Source organism: Enoplosus armatus, chromosome 3, assembly GCF_043641665.1.
Source record: "Enoplosus armatus isolate fEnoArm2 chromosome 3, fEnoArm2.hap1, whole genome shotgun sequence".
NCBI classification, from domain to species: domain Eukaryota; kingdom Metazoa; phylum Chordata; class Actinopteri; order Centrarchiformes; family Enoplosidae; genus Enoplosus; species Enoplosus armatus.
The window spans coordinates 15223209-15241821 of NC_092182.1; the positions used below are offsets into that span (position 1 = coordinate 15223209).

Below are 18613 nucleotides of genomic sequence, written 5' to 3' on the forward strand. Positions count from 1 at the left end.
TTTATTTCCGTCCTTAATATATTTACCTCATCTAGAGAATGGAAACAGATTGTCAGAGGCAGTGGGAAGTAAGATGATTTGGAGCTCAATTCTGCTAAATTGGTTGCTGCCAGTGCGATACATCATGGAGAATTAAGATGCCTCTCCCCCAGCGCAGAACTTCGGCAGCCATATTGGCACATCTGTCAAGGGCCCACCCCTGACAGAGACAAATGGACCAATTCTGGCACACGAAGGCTGATCCAAACTGCTAGCAATAACTAAGATGAATAATGAGTCAGCTTGGGCCCCAGCAAAATTCATTTTTAATAATTAGTGTTCCTGCACCTCTCATTTTCTCAGAAAATGAGTGCAGGTACAACTCCAGGTTGATACAACACATCAGCAAGACTGGAGGAATATAGATGATGTTGTGTTAAGCTTCCATCATCACAGAGAATGGCTGTGACTATAAATGCAGGGGAGGAAGACAGATGAATCTCTCTCGGTTCTCCGAGGAGGAGGAAGTTAATCAAGTCCAGAAAGCACTGTGGCTACAGGAGGCAGTAGAGGAATGTTGTAGGATGAGCACAATAACGTTCAAAAGATCCTAAGGTTTTGACACTACTGTAAAAGAACACAGTTCCTATTTTCAAAATAAAAAGTGGAAAAGGAGAGATAATTCTAATGTGCAACACAAACCGGCTCTGTAGCGTTGCGTCACGTGACACCTGTAGCACACACCAACGCACCATACACACTGAAGTAATAGTCAGGGTACAGTAGCCAGGATGTGCCATTCGAGGGATTGAATGTGATAAAATTGCAGCTTTTCTCGACAGCTGACATGTGTCAACTGGCAATGATGTTTGTCACGACGACGCCAGTGTGCGGGCTTACATAAAACAACGGAAGCGGATGTTTTAATGCTTGTCAGACCCTGTCAGTCTTTGTTGCCCTCAAATCCTGGAATCCTGAGAAGAGTTGCCAATTTAGTATGGCATATAGTAAATATAGTACTTTATAGTAAAATAGTAATTGACAATGCTCTGTGAAAACACATCATGAACAACTCAATCTATAGTCCCTGTGAGGATAAGCACAATCTAATTAATCGAACAGAGCAGGAAATCACTTTAAAAGGCTTAACTGGATTTTAGCGGGTGGAGAGGCAAAGCTTTACCAACCAGCAGACTGGGTGCATCATTAGTGAAGCAAGAATCAATGCAAGGTTTGGTCATCTGAATAGAGTGAGATTTGATGTGAATGGATTGTGGTTGGTGCGCATAGTGATCAGATGACTGAACTAAAACTAAGACTCTCTTTAAAAGCACTGACTACAGCATATGTCCACCTACGGACCTACTAATGTATATTCTAATGGACTAATGTACTGTGATAACTGAAACACCCCCTCCTGAGATCAATATCACTTCCAGCCACTTTGTTTGGAAAATCACAGGACATATTGTCTGGCTGATGGTCATTGGACTGCATGATAATTGGAAATTAAATTCAACTGTGATTTTCAGCTGCCATTCCAAGTATTTCATTCTGGCAGAGATCTGATTTAACAATTGCGTCCTAGGGCTCATTTGGACAACAAAAATATCATGAATCATGATGCAAAACAAATCCCACAATAGCTTTAATATCCATTATTTGATTGTCTCAAAACAATCAGGAGCCAAACATCATTATTTACAATAAATCTGATTTCATCAATGGGAGTGTGGCAAGATCCCTGGAGCTCTTGTAAAAATTACCTCCATCTTTCTCATTGGAAAAACTCACAGGGAACCATACATTAGGCTGGTATTTTTATCTTCATCCCTGAAGAGTGTGTCCCTCAATCCCTCAATATATAGTGCGCCAGATACTTTACCCTCCATGCATACCCCCTGTAAGGCCGTATACTCAGGGAGCCTTGCTTTAAAGTCAAGTGCTTCTCATACATAGAGGTCTACCGGGAGCAATCCTCCTCTCGATTCATTACCTCCAGGAGGCAGAGCTCCTTCTGTCGGGCACCATGACAACATGGCATTGCTCTTTTCCCTCCAGCCTTTGTACGGGGGGTGTCGGGCCGCAAGAGACAAAGTGCACTGCCTTCACACTGCACCCAGCCAATTTGAGGTTGTATGAATCAGAGGGTTTAACATGTCAAACCCAACTAACCAATCTGAGAAGCGTAGTCACATTCTAAACTCAACCCAAAAGAACTCTGTTCTGAAATCCTGTGGTGTGTTTGTTCAAACAACCGTGTGTTTCTGAAAAGATTTATATTAATGAGATCTATTGTACAACTGCACAATGAATATGTGATTGACATGTTCAGTGCAATTTTGAGCTACATATTTTGACCCAGAAAATAATCAAGAGAGTAATGTGATAGGTCTGAAGTAGTGGAGAAATGCATTACAAAGCCACAGAAAAGTGCGCGTAGCAGTAGAATTGAGGGTTAATTCAAAGCCAAAACAAACAGCCTTGGCAATCAACAACAGTGAGTTACCTAATGTACTAATTAAGTTGGATCAACATAGCAATTGATTGAAAATGACACTTCATTCACTTCATTATGTGAGACATGAGTGGAAAGATTGCTAATGATCACGGGCAACCTCAGTGAAGTGGAATAAAACAGTCAGGCTGAGGGGAAATATAATCCACACGTATCAGACAATCGCAGGCTCTTTCGGTGGCTACAACAGCTTGTCAGAGTGGCTTCCATCCAAACATCCATGACTGCTGGATGAAAACAGACAGTAGGAGGTCTATCCGTACAAAGCACAGAGCTCGGAGTGAGTTATAAATGTGAAAAATCACTGGGATGTAGTGCTTTAATAGCTTTATTATTCATTTGTGGAGGCAGACTGCCATATCATCTAAACGATTTGGGCTACAGTAGCATGTGATCCTTACTGCATTTTTAATTTCCCCAACTACGCACTCTTAGCTTCTTTTTTTTTTCTTTTTTAAACAAAATCATAAATTCTCACAGTGAGTACAGCAAGAACATAAATCTTTCATTGGGCATAATTGCTTCATATCAGTCTGGAATGACATGCAAGTTAATTCAGGGACTTGACAAAATCTCATAATGTAGTGGAAATAAAAACCGAGTGTAGAGAAGACGATCATCTCCAGAGCATTGATCTATATTTTTCTACATCTAATTCCATCATTTCTTTGCTTGGTTTTTTTTCTTTTTTGTTTTTCATTCTACACACTGTTAGAGGGGATCAGGCATAATGCTTCTGCAAATGCACATTAAGGTACTCCAACTGTTGTGCTGTAATTAAACTAGAACAATAAATCAACAAGAGTGCAATCAAAAGCAAACTACTGCATATATTGGACAAAAACATAAAAAACTACAGATAAAAAGGAAGCCAGAGAAACTAACAGAGAAGATGTGAAAACCTGCAGGGATATAAAAAGGGGAAAATGATGCATAGCCCTGTTCCTGTGGGAGTGTTATGGTGAGTATGATATCATCCCTCTTATGAAAAATGCCTCCATGCACACACACACACACAGACACACACAGACAGACACAGACACACACACACACACACACACACACACACAGCATGCCTTAAATAACTTTTAATCAAATTTCAGGGTGTAGGTTTCGAGGCTACTTACATTTGGAGGTTCATAACCAAAGCACACAGGAAGGTGACAAGTCATGGGATGATAAGAGCTCTCATTGCACTGTGTGCCTCAGTCCTCAATGCACTGGACCAATGTGTAAAATACAAGAGCTCAGCAATCTTTCTTATCATGAAAACTGAGGAATATATTTTTATCATTACATAATGTAAAATCTCAAACCCTTATGTCATATATTACCAAACAATTATTGTAGCATTGTATAAACTTAGCAAACTATGTGGTGAATGTTTATATTTTGCCGCCATTATTACAACATGTGCTGCACATTTAAACTATGGAAGAAACTTTCTACATTGTTGCTCAGTTTTGTTTGCTACTGCTCCAGTTTCTGAGACTCATATTGTTCCACATCCTCCAAACAGCTCTGTACACTGTAGCACACACAGTGAGGGGTGTGGAAAGCATGTGTGAAACAATGGGTGATATGCTCCCCTATATATTATGTACTATATGTGTGTGTCTAGCTCATAGAGCTGAAGTCTGCCTTGCACTAGTTAGTTACTACTAGCTTCAGGCTAACCCTACTGTGTGCATTGCTTTTACACTCACTTGCTCAGAGCAAATGCCCTTAATAACCATTTAGCTGCTAAGGCACGCTTGTCTGTCCCCCATTCACAGCCTTAGCCACTAATTACCTTTCCAAAGCAATGGACATTTCTGTGTTCGCTCAATGCTTCCCTTTTTCTCGGTACAATCAGCCAGCTGCCTTCACTGGTAGGAATTAATGCTCTGCACAGGCCTGAAATGAATGTCCAAAAATCAACCCATGTCAGCCGGTTCCCTGACCCGATGTTTGTTAATTTTTTGTCCACCCTCTCTATATAGACATTTTTTTAAAAATGAGATCCTATTTTCTCCCAATCACCAGCCTGCCTCTTGCTAAGCATGCATGCAACTCTGCACACAAACACGGCACACGGCATACACAACATTCTGTCAAATAAAAGACATACGGCCCTAAAATTGAATCGACCAAAGAAATGTCCAAATGAAGCCTGATGTGTATGTACGTACACACACACACACATATTTTCAGAGTGGTGTTTCACTCCAAGAGCAGAGGGACCGAGTTAGTTATTTGATAGGTGATGTTTTTGGACCTTGGAACCTGTAAATATAATTCTACTGACTGCTCTTCCCTTCCTGAGCTCTTCCAATGAGGTGCCCTCAAGCATATAACCCCTATTTCCCACCGGAGCTGCTCAACGGCCGACAGAGGGTTGTGTTTGCACTCAGGTGTGAATGTGTATAGCTGAATGTGAAGCAGTGCTCTGAAAGAACATTTAATGTGTGCTAATCAGAACTGCTTCCCACCAAAAAGCATCTGCATACATATGCCTACATACATATGCCTAAACATATATAATATATATTTATAAACATATAAACAAAAAAGAATCGTACTCTTAAACGTAAAAAGGAATTAATAACGCAGGAGCATCTTCCTCATTGATTTCCTTTTTCATGAGCAAGCTTAATGGTATCTAAAATATTGACTTTATAAATGAGTGGATGCAAAAGTAGTCTACTGCATGAATACTGCAAAATACTGTATGTTGCATCAATTTGCCACTTTCACACCATAAGGAAAACACACCCCAACTTTACCGCCTAAATATGTATATGCAAACAAATAATACTCTGAGAATATTTACAAGCACAAAAGGGCACATAATGAATCATCCATTAGAGAGTACATCTGATTGTTCACTCTGGTCTGCTATATCTGTCCACTTTCAGATTCGAGGAGGAGGAAAGCCTAAATTCCTAGAAGCACTTATTTTGGCATTAAAAGCAAGCATATATCAATAATAGAGGCAGGAATTTAAAAAAAATGAATCTAGCTAGGTTTTCACAGCTAGGTCTACTGTATTTCTGATTCAATTTACTAAAATATAGGGGTGGGCAATACGGTATATGTAATTTTATATCACGGTAACAGAATATTTCACAATACAGTAAGTTCTGTAAATTCAATTAAGAAATGGTTTCAAATGATTTGCATTTACAATCTCACTCTCCTCCTCCATGTTTTCTTGTCGCCCCCTACACACGCACTACCGCCACCAACTGTCGCTCTCGCATCACATGAGAACGTGGTAAGCAGTCCAGCTGCCCAAATCACGTTACCTTCTGAGGCAGCTGGATTCACGAGATCACGAGAGAATCACGAGATCACCCAAGAATCCAGCCCTGATTTGCTACATAGCCTGACCAGAATATATAGCAGAGACACTAAGGGATAGCTCCCGCGGTGGACACATTTCTACCGTCGCACGGTATAAACTATCATATCTCCCAAACCGACTTCAACACAAATGGAGGTCTGTTTAAGACAACTGCCGCTAAATGTGACATATTAGAGGTCGTAATCGTCCTTTATGCCTCATGTTTGAGTTTCATGCCTGTAACCATCACTTGTTGAAGCAGAGTAGGGTTCACAACTAATTGCAAGGCTTTTATTAAATTACACACACATGAACTGTTCCTCATGCATTTCAATCCTGATGCCAAACCTGACAATAAATAAATACAATTTAAAATCGAGTCAACTCATTTGTAGTTAATCACAGTTGGCTTCAACATAATGTGAACATCAACTCACTTTGCCGTATGTCAGTGTTTTCTTCTCTCCAGTGCATTAGTTTAATTAGAGTTATTAAGAGCAATGAAAACATACAGTACAGGTATGCTATTATATGAATACTAAATGCCTAATTCAGATCTTCTGGCAACAGCCGTGAAGAGGGAATAGGTTAATGGTAAAACGGTAGACAAAAATAGGAAAATGAGAGCTTAGGTGAGCAAGTAAATGCATTTCCCTTTCTACTGAGGGCTCTGGACAGCACACAAATGAGAGCTCACCTGAATAGGACCAGTAGGGGTCACCTGCTGCCCTCCTCTCCCTCATTAGGACTGTGCTCCCATGGTGCCCGTCTCCAGCATGGTGAGGGTGGCCACCCGATGCAACTGTGGAAGGTCAGAGTAAAAGAGGTAAGAAAATATGCAGGGGAATAAAAGTTTCATTTACAGCCTGAAAGAAAAGTAGTAACTTATTCAACGACCTATTAAAAAACGTGACAAAATGTGTATAGCTGATGTCAAAAGTTGGCAACATAGCGAGCTATAAAGAAAATAAAAAATATCTCAGAGGGGAAATTCAGTTCAGTTTGTATTTTGTAGGACACATTTTGCCAATTTTTGGTACCAGTGCAGAAAGAAGTGTGCCCTTAATGCAGCTTAGTAAAATGTGGGGTGATGGATGGGCGTGTAATGAGTCCCACTTCGACACTGCAGACTGGAGTTCATCCCCTGTCTCCTGGGGCCGGGCAATAACTCATACCATCTTTTGTCAACCTTCAGCAGTACCGTGATCAGATGTGAACATCAAATAAACATTATCAGTTCTGAGAATGTTTATTATAAAACTACCAAAATTAGTTCCTTAAGGTCTTGTTTTACACGTGTTTGATGTGATGCATAACAGTGCAACAGAGATCACTGCATTTAACATTAGTTTGCATGTTTTATTTGCAATTTTGCTGTAATATACATTGATTTTGGAAAAATCTTAGTAATATTGTGATGTTGATTTTAACCATATAGCTTAGTGGTATCATCTCGGACCTTTCCCAGACACATTGGGAAAGGTCTCAGTCAAAGTGCCTCAAATCTTCTCCCAAATTGCAGCTGCTGCAGCTCCTCTCAGGAGGGACTGCAACCCCCCAGTGGCGACAGCGACTGAAACATACTTTAACAACTCTTACTCTGTATCTCCGGGTCTCGCTACCCATCTGGCTATTCTGACAAATTTCGGTTTCCTGAACTCCCCAGCCTCACAAACTGAACCAGTGAAAACAGAAGCAGGAGAAACAGTGGTGACTATGTGTGCTTTCAGGCGAGGTGCCATCATATGACACAATGCCTTAATGGGTGGTAATGATTACTACCATCAGGGATCTGCAGAGAACAAGAGGAGCTTCCCCTACAGCCCCTATGATGCTTCTTGCTCTTTTACAGCTACAATCAATCAAATTCTTTCGAGCAGCAGCTGGCCTGGGATAGAAAAACAAATAAATAGGGTGGATTTAATGATATATATAAATGGTTATAATAATGCCACAACAGCTTCCCTGCCGAGCTCCTATGTGGAAACTTAATTTAGTAAAATGCAGACAGCCTATGTTACCAGCAGTCTTCTGGGCACAAATGTCTCTTTAACTTCTTGGGGGCAAATCGCCCAAAAGAAATCAAACATTGTCAACAGAATTACAGCGAAAGCTAGAGGCACAAATTGTCCTTACACATTCCCTAGAGCGAGTATAGTCCCAGACTAGCAATAATCAAACTCATTGGGGAGAATACACTCCACGATGGATGCAGCCTATGCCAGTGGAGAAGAAAATGTCCAGCTGAAGCCACTGACAATCAGGTGCACAAGCAAAAATAAAAAAAGGGGTTTTGTGATGCTTTAAGCGGTCAAAACCCTCTGTGGCATTCAAAACCTAGAGTTGTATGGGCTAATATGGGTTCCCTGTTGCTAGAAGGATGCAAACAATTGGGTACGCAGATTGTTTCTGTGTTGAAGGGAATGGCAGGAAAAACTAAAACAAAACCAGAGATGACAATCTGCCGGACTCAAAATGGAGGCAGAAATCAATGTTACGGCTCCTTCTCCATCCACTTAGATAATCCATGTTGTATCACAGTGTTTTGATCAATTTACACATCGCACTCAATACTGTGTTCATGCAGCTTTGCAGTTAAAACCCCATCCAAAATGCACAAAAACAGTCATAACAGTCTCAGCAATAATATTTATATACCTTACATAGGATTTTCTAACAAAACACATACAGATAATGCGTTTTGTGGATTTTCCAAAGTCTAAAATCTCCATTTACTGTACACATCACAGGTGCACATGTGACAAGTGTTCCCATATCTTATTGTATAAGCACATGCTGCATCATGACACTGTAACCATGACAACTACTGTATATCACACTTGTTCGCAGCCTCGTGAGGTTAAAAGGTAACTTTAGAACAACAGCAGAACTCCCTGGACTCACTGAAGCTAAACCACCTTTTAGACAGCGACTTGGCTTGATCAGCATGTGCACACATCAAATACAAACACCATCCACACACTCTCACACACATCTCCAGCCACTTAAGACGAGCTCAGCTCTTACTAATAGTTGCATCATTACCGGGGATTAATTAAACTAAGCACTACATCAAGCCAAGTCTTTCCTTGCACTTAAAGTCAGCGCATAACTGTCTCCAAAAATGGTCTCCGCTATGGTATGAGCCACTTGCACAGCGCTTATCAAATCAAACTCACTGCTTGGAGGGTAGTCACAGAGGCTACATGGGTGAAGTCATAAATGGTTGCTTTGTTACTATCAGATGTATCAATTCACTATGAGGAAACATGGGTTAACATAAAGTGTGAAACGGAGGGGGAGGCAGTCTCTGTGGCAGAGACTTGGAGCATATTTGAAGGCAGGTTGTGAAGCAGGAGTGCTACACCGTCTTTGATCAGAGAGCATAGGAGACAGCACCATGTCAACAGTTTACACTCATCCATGTCAGCCGTCCCCTGTGGGCAAAGGATTAAAGCCACAGCATCTCTGATAGAGCAGAGCAGACAACACAGTCGGTGCTGGGCCTGAAGGAGACTGAGGAGAGCCGCGCTGCACTCAAACAACGTTCTTAAATCCTAAATTAAAAACACAAGTGAATAGCAATTATGTAGGTTAACTGGTAATTTAAATGAGATGTTCTATACAGAGAGTTTGGCCTAAAAAGGTATTTTTACATTTAGACATAGTGAAACTTTGCTTGATTTTTACATCCAAGTGTGTTTTTAGGAAGCGCAGAGAAAATAAAAGGCTTCATAACACCTACAGAACAACACCTTGTACAATGTCTCGGCATACAAAATCATTTTCCTTTTTTCATTGCCCTGAGGGCAGTTAAATCATCTACACCACCATTAAGCCCTGCTATTTGTTCCATAATATCACACTCAACAACAAGCCAAGAACCCCTGAGAGCCATTGAAAAACAACAGCCTAACAACAACCACAGGAGCGTTTAACTTGCATTAGTCATTGGGGGCCGGAGGTAAAATATCAATCTCGTGACCAATGTTAGCATCAGGTATGTGAGGGATAGCCGGGCTGGCACGTCCATGTCACCAGGAGGATTATTTGGGGATGGATTAAGCTATCAAATGCATCCTGAGTTACCGTGTCCAGGTGATTTGGGTGAACAAAGAGTGGCAGTGGCAGTGATGGTGTGTGTGAGGAGGTGACTTCTATTAATAGTAATAGTAATTCGCCTCTAAATTATAGATATTACACTGGATATAGTGTTGTTGTTGTTAAGGAGTTTTAAGTAATACATTTTCTGAAGCCTCATGCAGCTCAAAGCTCACAATTACTAGGCAGGGCTGTACAGAGTGACTTATAGCTACTGTGTGTCGCACATGCTACAAAAAATTGGCCCGTGCGATGAATGAAATTACCACCATCATTATCAGCTGTACAATACAGCTTTGCGATGCGTGTGTGAGACAGAGCCGCTTGTTTGTTTGTGTTTGAGGTAAATCTATGGCGCATCGCTATTCTATTCGGTAGCTGTGGTCTATCGTTACAGGAACAAAGACGTTTGTTTGGGTACTTGTACTATTTGAATCTTTTTAAAAAGCTGTAATTTTACTTTTTATCACAAGTATTACATTTCAAGTTGCATCTGCTACAGAGTAAAAACAAAAGTCAGATGAAAAAGTCCTAATAAACTGTATGAGAATGGAGAAGAAATCAGCTGCTGGTGCGTCTGCAGCTGCAGGAGGGCAGAGCTCCAGGGAGCTCCATGTCCAGAGAGGCGACAGTCTGCACTCAGCTGATAAACATATATATGTTCTACATGTAAACATTCACAGGCTGAGTGTCAGGAGGTGTGAGGGGGTGAAACAGCGGTCGCACTTAGTGAACAGTACAAAACTGTACAACAATGTAATAAACATTAAACATTTGATATTAAATGCGTTTATTTTGTAGCCTAAAGATGGTCTTTAATTTAACAGCAGCAGTATCATATATCATCTTACAATGCAGCTTTCACATTTAAAAATGTAACAAAGTAATGTTCACTTTAACTGACCTTTTACTCTTATCCAAGTACATTTTTACAAAAGCTTTTCTTTTTCTTTTACTTGAGTAAAACATCTTAATAGTAACAGTACAATATTCTAGTACTCTGTTCATCCCTGCTCATTTGAAGCGTAATATATGGATGTTTTGTATAGCAAGAGGTGTTATGTCTGCAATTTACCTTTATGGGCAAATAAAGAAAATGCTTGTCTGAAAACACTTCTTGTTAAAGGTTTGGATTTTGCGTGCCCTGTATGCAACATTTACGTCCTTTCTTTAAGTGATGAACTGCACTACTCATACTCGTGCTAGATTCACTAAATAGAGTCGATTCCAGATTCATTAACCAAAAACATACAACAAATTAAATAAATAAATAGAAATATTCTCACATTTCTTAAGGAAAACACATGCATGCGTATCAATGCCAAATAAACACAATTATCTTTCCACCATAATAGTGTGAGAGCTTATTATCAATATACAGAAACAGAGTCGATTGTGATAAAAATCTAAGCCTGTTTTTTTCATGATATCTATTTGTATTGAATAAACAACGCCACATGTTCAGGGGTCAGTCAGATGTGCAGAGGTTCCCTATAGATGGCTATAGTGCTGGTTGCTCATTCACTTATACATAATTACTACTATAAAAATAAATAAAGATGAATTAGGCTTGTACATGAGGAGTCATTAATTAATCTATCATTTTTACCCATCCTAAAGTTGTCAATGTTCTGTATTTTGTTATTATCAACAAATCCCATGAACAGACCAAAATCAACAATGCATAAATCTGCCTCTCAGTACTTTCAGACTTTCCACACTGAAGACAGATTTCTTATAAAAAAAAACAGGTCACAAATATATACTTTCATCAAAAAAAGGCTGAATAATAACACAGCTAGGAACTGTAGTTTTTTACCAAGCATTACTCAACAACAGGAGTAAATTGTTTTCAGCCATGTGTGTTAGTAAGTAATTACTGAAGCAGGATGGTGTGGGATGTATGTGGGATTGACTCAATGTAAACTACAGTTCCCATGGAAATGATAATGAAGGGACATGTCACAAAAGGAACAATAGTGTGGCTCATTGATGTGTTTTTAGACATCTCTTGGTCAAAAATTGAGATCTACAGCACAGAGGAATAAGACTTGTTAGTAAGATCAATTCATTGTTGGTTTTGGTGTTTTCATGGGATTTGTTGACCATGAGCAAAATATAGAAGGTCAACAGACTTATCCTTTAAGGGCAATGGGATCATTTTAGTATTCTGCTGTGTTTTATATACAGCTTTATAACCTCTATAACCTTAGACTGGGAGCGACACATGGCAGTGGAACAGCTGAAATCCCTTGTAGCCACACAGCACTGGTGTTACTTTGTGTTGCTAAAAGCCATTACCACCAAGAAAAGTTCAGTTTATTTAAACTCATTATCAAGGGAATGTCAACCTCACTTGCACTCTTTTAGCAATATATAATGTGTCCTGACACTTTGTCACTAGTCTACCAGGTGCTTCCGCCTCAAAGAGTATGCACTTTAATAAACATGTTTTACCACGTCACCTTCATATGCTTAATGAAGGTGATGTGCCAAAAACGTGCATTAGAATAAAGTGAATACTTTTCCAACATGTCAGTCAGCACTGTTATCTTTCCCATTCTCCTCCAGCATCGGCCTGCTTTACATTCATACAGTTACATATGCAGACACTTCGACGGTGGTTATTGAGGGAGAGGGAAGCACAACGGGTTCACTTCACCCATCCCCATTTTCTCAGCTTGTCCTTTAATTAGAGGGAGAGAGAAGGCATATCATTAAATGTACTAATTAGACAAACTGCCTAAGCAACTTTTACACTATTGTGTCTGAATTCGTACTAAACAGAAGTGAGCTGTGTTTTTCACAGGCATCACGAGTGTGTAAAAGGGCAGACTCTTGATGCAAAATTGCTATGTATATAAGGAACAAATGTGCATACTGACGGAAGAGACAGCTGCAGTCTGCACCACCTCATCTGCAATGCATGAGTCAACTGTCAAATGTAAGGACATCTGCTTGGATTTCTGTTTTGGTGAATTACTAACACATGTATTTACGACAAACACACCTTTCAAATGTGCTCATTTTATTCAAATGCCAAATACCCGACTCAACCCGCAGTGTGTGGAGCTTCACATGGCTACCAGTACAAGTCGCAGTAAAACAAGGTCGGGGGTCTCTCTGTGAAGCAGAGGAGCATAGAAATAGTGTAAGTGGAGCTTGATCTTGAGAGTGCATGTGTTTCTCATTCCTCGGGAAGTGGGCGATGTGGCTTGATATCCCCGGAAGTGTTCGAGTCACACCAAGGACCTCGGGAACATGAGAACTGCCAAGATCAGCCAAAGATACGGCACAGAGGGAGCCTAGGCTAAAACATCAAGCTCAGAAATAATAAAACAACAACTCAAATCCCAATGCAGATATTTAGGCCTACACAGCTAAAAGCAAACAAGCTGTTTCAGCAAAGAGGGCATCAGCACCCTTGGGCCAAAAAAATGTAGCCATATTACAGTAAAATTAAGCCCATTAGTCTACAGTTAACATTATTTAAAAAAAAATTCCCATGACATCTTGTCTTAATCTTTTTTTTCTTTTGCATGGATGAGCATATCTGTGTGCACGTCAAGACCTGTCTGGCTTTTTGTTCATCACGGTAATTGACAGGAAGTGCTACTGCACATTCAACACAGCTCAGATGAGGTGTTTCTGTGAATGCCATGCAGGGCGCTGAAAGCCTAAAGTACAAGTTCATAGTGAAATATAGAGACAAGTAGAAATAGTGAAGTGACAGAAACTCAAAGCCAACTTCAGTCAAGTCCAGAAATACTGCCAGAAACACACACACAGTTGTAGGCATTGTGTGCATTACGGCCTTGGACCTCCTCCCAAACAGAAAACATTTTTGTTTATGTTTCATTAAGGAACTTGAACAACAAAGAAGGCAGAATAGGAGGAAGGGCCAAGGAGGCATACTCAACTTTCTCATTATGCTCAACTTGCTCTGCAGTCTTTTCTCGAAGCGTATCTGGTGAAAAATGGATACGGCCATCTCATTATAATCAAATCCAAATGTGTCACCAACTCTCAATCCACTCTCAGTCCAGACACCTGCATTCCCTGCAGTTTTTCTCCTCTTAAAAAGGTATATTGTGAAGATTCATTTCATCTGCGCAATAACATAACAGAAGTCATAGGTGATGAAGCCCGAGCAGTGCAATGTGTCATGTGTTACACTGTTCTTCAACCTTTTACTACAAGGTATAAGTGAGAAACACAGTACATCAAATGTCAGACTTTGATAGAGCATGTGGGCGAAAAGGTCTTGATGAAAGTCTCCAGTGTATTCAGTCTTCCTTGAATAGAAAAAAAAAAAAGAAAAAAAAAAAACACATCCTGGCATTTATTCTGTATTCATAAGGAGCCGGTAAAGAACTATTGTTCTATTGTCTGACCAAAACCAGGGATGTATTGTAAGATCTGGATACTGGACCCAAAGATGGCGCCTGTTCAGTCCAATAAGAATTGCTCGCCTGGCGCATACAGCAAAAATGTTTCTAGCTTCCTGGTTTACGTCCAGGGTATGCAGCCCACTGAATATGCGCAGCCCTGTCCACAAGTTCCCACTCAGCTCATAGACTTTACATTGTCACAGATTTTTAAATCGCTTTTCTCAGCTTTTACAGTTTTACAGATACAAAACCTCCATGGATCAAAAATTCATAATTGACCTTGTTTGCAGTTCAAAGTGTTCTGTTAAGAGTTTTACAGATGTCCCAGTTATAATGGTGATCTGTGGGAAGAACGCTTTTTGGGCCGCAGGGGAAATTTTCGCTGCAATGCCGCAAGTGGCCACGGGGCAAAATTGAAAGCAAGGCTGAGGTGCGGTGCGGTACCCAGATCTTATTATAGATCCATGACCAAAACTGACTCTTTTATAAATTAAAGCAGCATGACGTCCAGTGGAGAAGTCAATGTTTAACATAGCCACTCACATACAGGCTGAATATAGCTGAGACGGTTACTTCTGAGAAATGACACAGTAAATCTGAATTGTGTCAATCAGCTGTTGAGTGTGTTTCTAGGGTAACGCTGGTACAGTGAATTAAGTGCATTAAATAGCTGGAGCGCTCACTGATTGAGTGCATCAGAGACTCTGATGAAAACCATTAACAAGATTAAACAAATTCAGGGCTGGTGACCTCTTTAGTAGGCCAGCTATAGCTTGTTCCCTTCACGGACTACAATAAACAACCCTCAAAAGTGTCTCCGCACACAGTGGCGGGACTGTACATAACAGCTCCGACAGTGTCAGGAAAATTTACGGTTTAAAGTGAGGTTTTCAATTTTCAATATGTGGCAATTGGATTGCTTAAGTGCCAAAAGCTTATGAGGTCATTCCTCAGGACACAGTGTGCAGCCTCGCATGAATTGTCTAGTTATTGATTCTGAAATAAATTCAGCTGCCTCTGCTGGATACATTACACTCCTCACACATTACTGGTGTTCATGAATGGTGATGGTTGATTACTAGCGATGTAAATGGGTCCATCTAACACAACGGGTAGAGCGTGACACCAGGCCAGTGATTTGCTCACAGCTCGGGACACCCAGGCTTGAAAATGTATGTTGTTGTAGCTACAGTAAGGTGATTTAGAGAAAAGTGTCTATAAAATGACAGTTGGAAAAATACCACTATAATAAAGCTGCGAGCTCAAGAAAATATGTGGAATCAAATACCTGAGGAAATGTGCTTCAGAAGAAAACATCTGCCTAGAACTGATGAAAAATATCTAACCTGCAGCTCACTGGCCAAATGACTCAATGTTATCCATAAATAATACCACTGCGACTAGGACTTAGCATGCATCATTTCCAACCAGGCTCTTCATGCCTGCCCGGGGCCATACAAGCAGTCAGACCTCCTCCCTTCCTTTTTAAATGCTTTTTGATGTTGGCCTCTAATCAATACTCGAAGGCTGAATTTAGAAACGATAAATAAAACCATGAAGAGCAATACACTTGATACCTCTGCAGAAGCCTCTTTAGCAGCCTCACTACTATGTAAAAATGACTGTACGCTTTATTATTTCTTTCTCAAGAACTTCACAAAGACAGGCGTACGCTTTGTAAAACTCTTCCATACCGATCTGCTAGAAGGACCAGAAGAATCCAACATACGTTTTCCAAATCACAAGGGCAAATAATTATCAATTGAACTTGTTATGATAAAACACAATATTTCATGTGTCTGCTACAGAATTAATTGGATGTTAGCAGTGTATTTACTGCATGCTGGGTCCATGCTTCCCCGGCATTATTTTTTTTTTTACACCTTTATAATTTAAATTAAATGTAAATTTCTTTTGCACAGTAAATTGATATTTTTCTTGCGGATATCAGGCACACTGCAGCTGTGAGTGTTCCTAGCAATCATGATGTATTCATTACCAACTGTCAGGTTTTAATATCATTACATTGCCCAACAAAAGCATGCTAAAGTGTAATTATGAGTTCAAGAAAAGAAAATAATTTCTTTTTTCACACCAAGATACTGTCAGTCTCCTGTAGTTCCCCTCATCCCCTGTGTTACTTTTTTGGCAACTAAAATTACAGTATTTGTTTCCAACTGTTCAAATTGATGAATTTTGCTGTGAATTAAATCAGGACATTTCCTTGGACAAGTAAAAAGAAACATCCTTATAATTACCAATGTTAGCAAATTTAGTTAAGTTTGACAGTCTCAGATTCAGTTTCTCCAAAAACTAAATAAAATCTGACCCTGTATATTAAGTCTCTCACACTTAAAATCATAGATATGCACAGATATAGATATAGCCATGGTCCAAACAATAAGAACATGTTTCCGCTGATTAACTTCAGAAAGAAATCTATTGGCATGTCACAATAAGATGGCCGCTAATTAGCCAAAAGGGATTACAAGACTATTACAGTACCCATCAGCTATGCCAACATATAACTCATGACAAATGAGGACATCTGCTGAGACCTCGGCTCCTCCACACTCTTGTTTGGCCTTGCTTACAACGTGGCTGTCTGGCGGTTGATTGTTAGGATGTGAAAGTGTGTCCCATTCTGGTCAATCAACAGTAAACAACCAAACAATTTCACATCACAACTTATTGAAGCCACCTTGGCACTGATTTCATCACCTACATGTAGTTAAACAGATCCAAAGCTAATAAACATGAGATCTAATGCACACAAGAGCAGGAGCAAACAAAGGCTGAAAAACAGCATTAAACTGAGCAGCACTTGGCTGCAACTCAAGGTAATGATTCTAATCAAACCGCAACACCACAGCCGTGTGGTGAAGCCAACGTGCAAGTGCATTTAGCTGCACTCCTGGCCCGATACATGCTGGTCCAAGAAAATACAGGACTGTATTTGTACCAAGTTCAAAAGTAAAAATTTATTGTTTAAGTCATTTATCAAACACAAAATGCCAAACATTCTATGATTCCAGCTTCTCAAATGTGAGGATTTTTAGGTTTTATATCTTTGTAAACTGAATATCTTTGTGTTTTAGACTGTTGTTCGTACAAAACAGGCAATTTAAAGATGTCAACATGAGCTCTGGGAAGTTCTGTCAGACATTTTCCAGTATTTTTGACAGTTTATAGACTAAACGATTAGAAAAAAGTAATTGATCAATTTAGTTGATAATGAAAATAAGCATTAGTTATAGCCCTACACTAAACCCAAATCCAGGTTTTAAAATATTCCCTATGAAACCTATGGGTGATGTCACAAATGCCAAGGCCATGGTTTTCTACAGTCTATGATTCTAACCAAGGACATTTTTTATTTCAATATTAACTATATTCAAGACATATTCAAGATTCCAGAGCTGTCTTCTTTATCTAACAAAAGCACTTTTAAACCTCGGGCATGAAAAAAAAAAGATTAGCAACAGTTGTTTTATCAGGTATGAAAATATCAGAGAGACAGTCACACTGCCCTCTCAAATGTGAAAAATCAAACATTTATTGATTTTAATTGAAAGTACATTTTTTATAACTGTCTGGAAAAGGGCTTCGATATGCTTTACCATTAGCAGCAGCAGTAAGCAATATGCTGCCATTTGCCACCTGGAAACATGGAAACAAACGCCGCTATCGAACACAGAACATACATTAAAACACATTTCTGGAAACGCTTGCATCCCATGCACCGTGGTTCCAGTCATGAGCAAAGGCCAAGCGCCCTTTTCATCTTTTAATACTGTAGTCCACGTGGGCCTGACCTGATTACAGGTTAGAGTTAATTGATCATAACACAGTAAAGATGGGCCTTTTATGACACACACTAGAATATGCCTTTGAATCCTGACCAGGACAAAAATAGGACAAAACGTACTGTATATCTCAGAGTTTCCTATAATCACAAAAGTAGGGTGGCAACTAACAATTACTTTCATTATCGATTAATCTGCAAATAATTTCCTCGATTAATGCCCATTACAATGTCCCACAGTTCCAGGTGATGTCTTCAAATGTCTTGCTTTGTCCAACCAACAGTTCAGAACCCCCACAATTAGTTCACTAACGTGTATGACAAAGAGCAACCATCAAATCCTGACATTTGAGAGGCTGGAACCAGGTAATGTTTGACATTTTTGGTTTAAAAAAATTACCAAATCCATTATTGGATTACCTAAATTTCTTATTTTTTCTGAACAGTTTTAATTCTTTTTTTGCCCATCACCTAACTGATATATCAACTAATTG

At 39.7% G+C, this 18613-nt stretch overlaps 1 protein-coding gene across 2 annotated transcripts in view; it reads right to left on the reverse strand.

The window, feature by feature from the left end:
- ca16b (carbonic anhydrase XVI b) overlaps positions 1 to 18613 on the reverse strand; it is a 93547-nt gene that overhangs the window by 65006 nt on the left and 9928 nt on the right. For both annotated transcript variants that reach the window (XM_070902303.1, XM_070902304.1), the window contains exon 2: positions 6520 to 6624. In XM_070902303.1, the coding sequence (XP_070758404.1) occupies positions 6520 to 6624 (105 nt within the window). The remainder of the gene's footprint in view (positions 1 to 6519; positions 6625 to 18613) is intronic.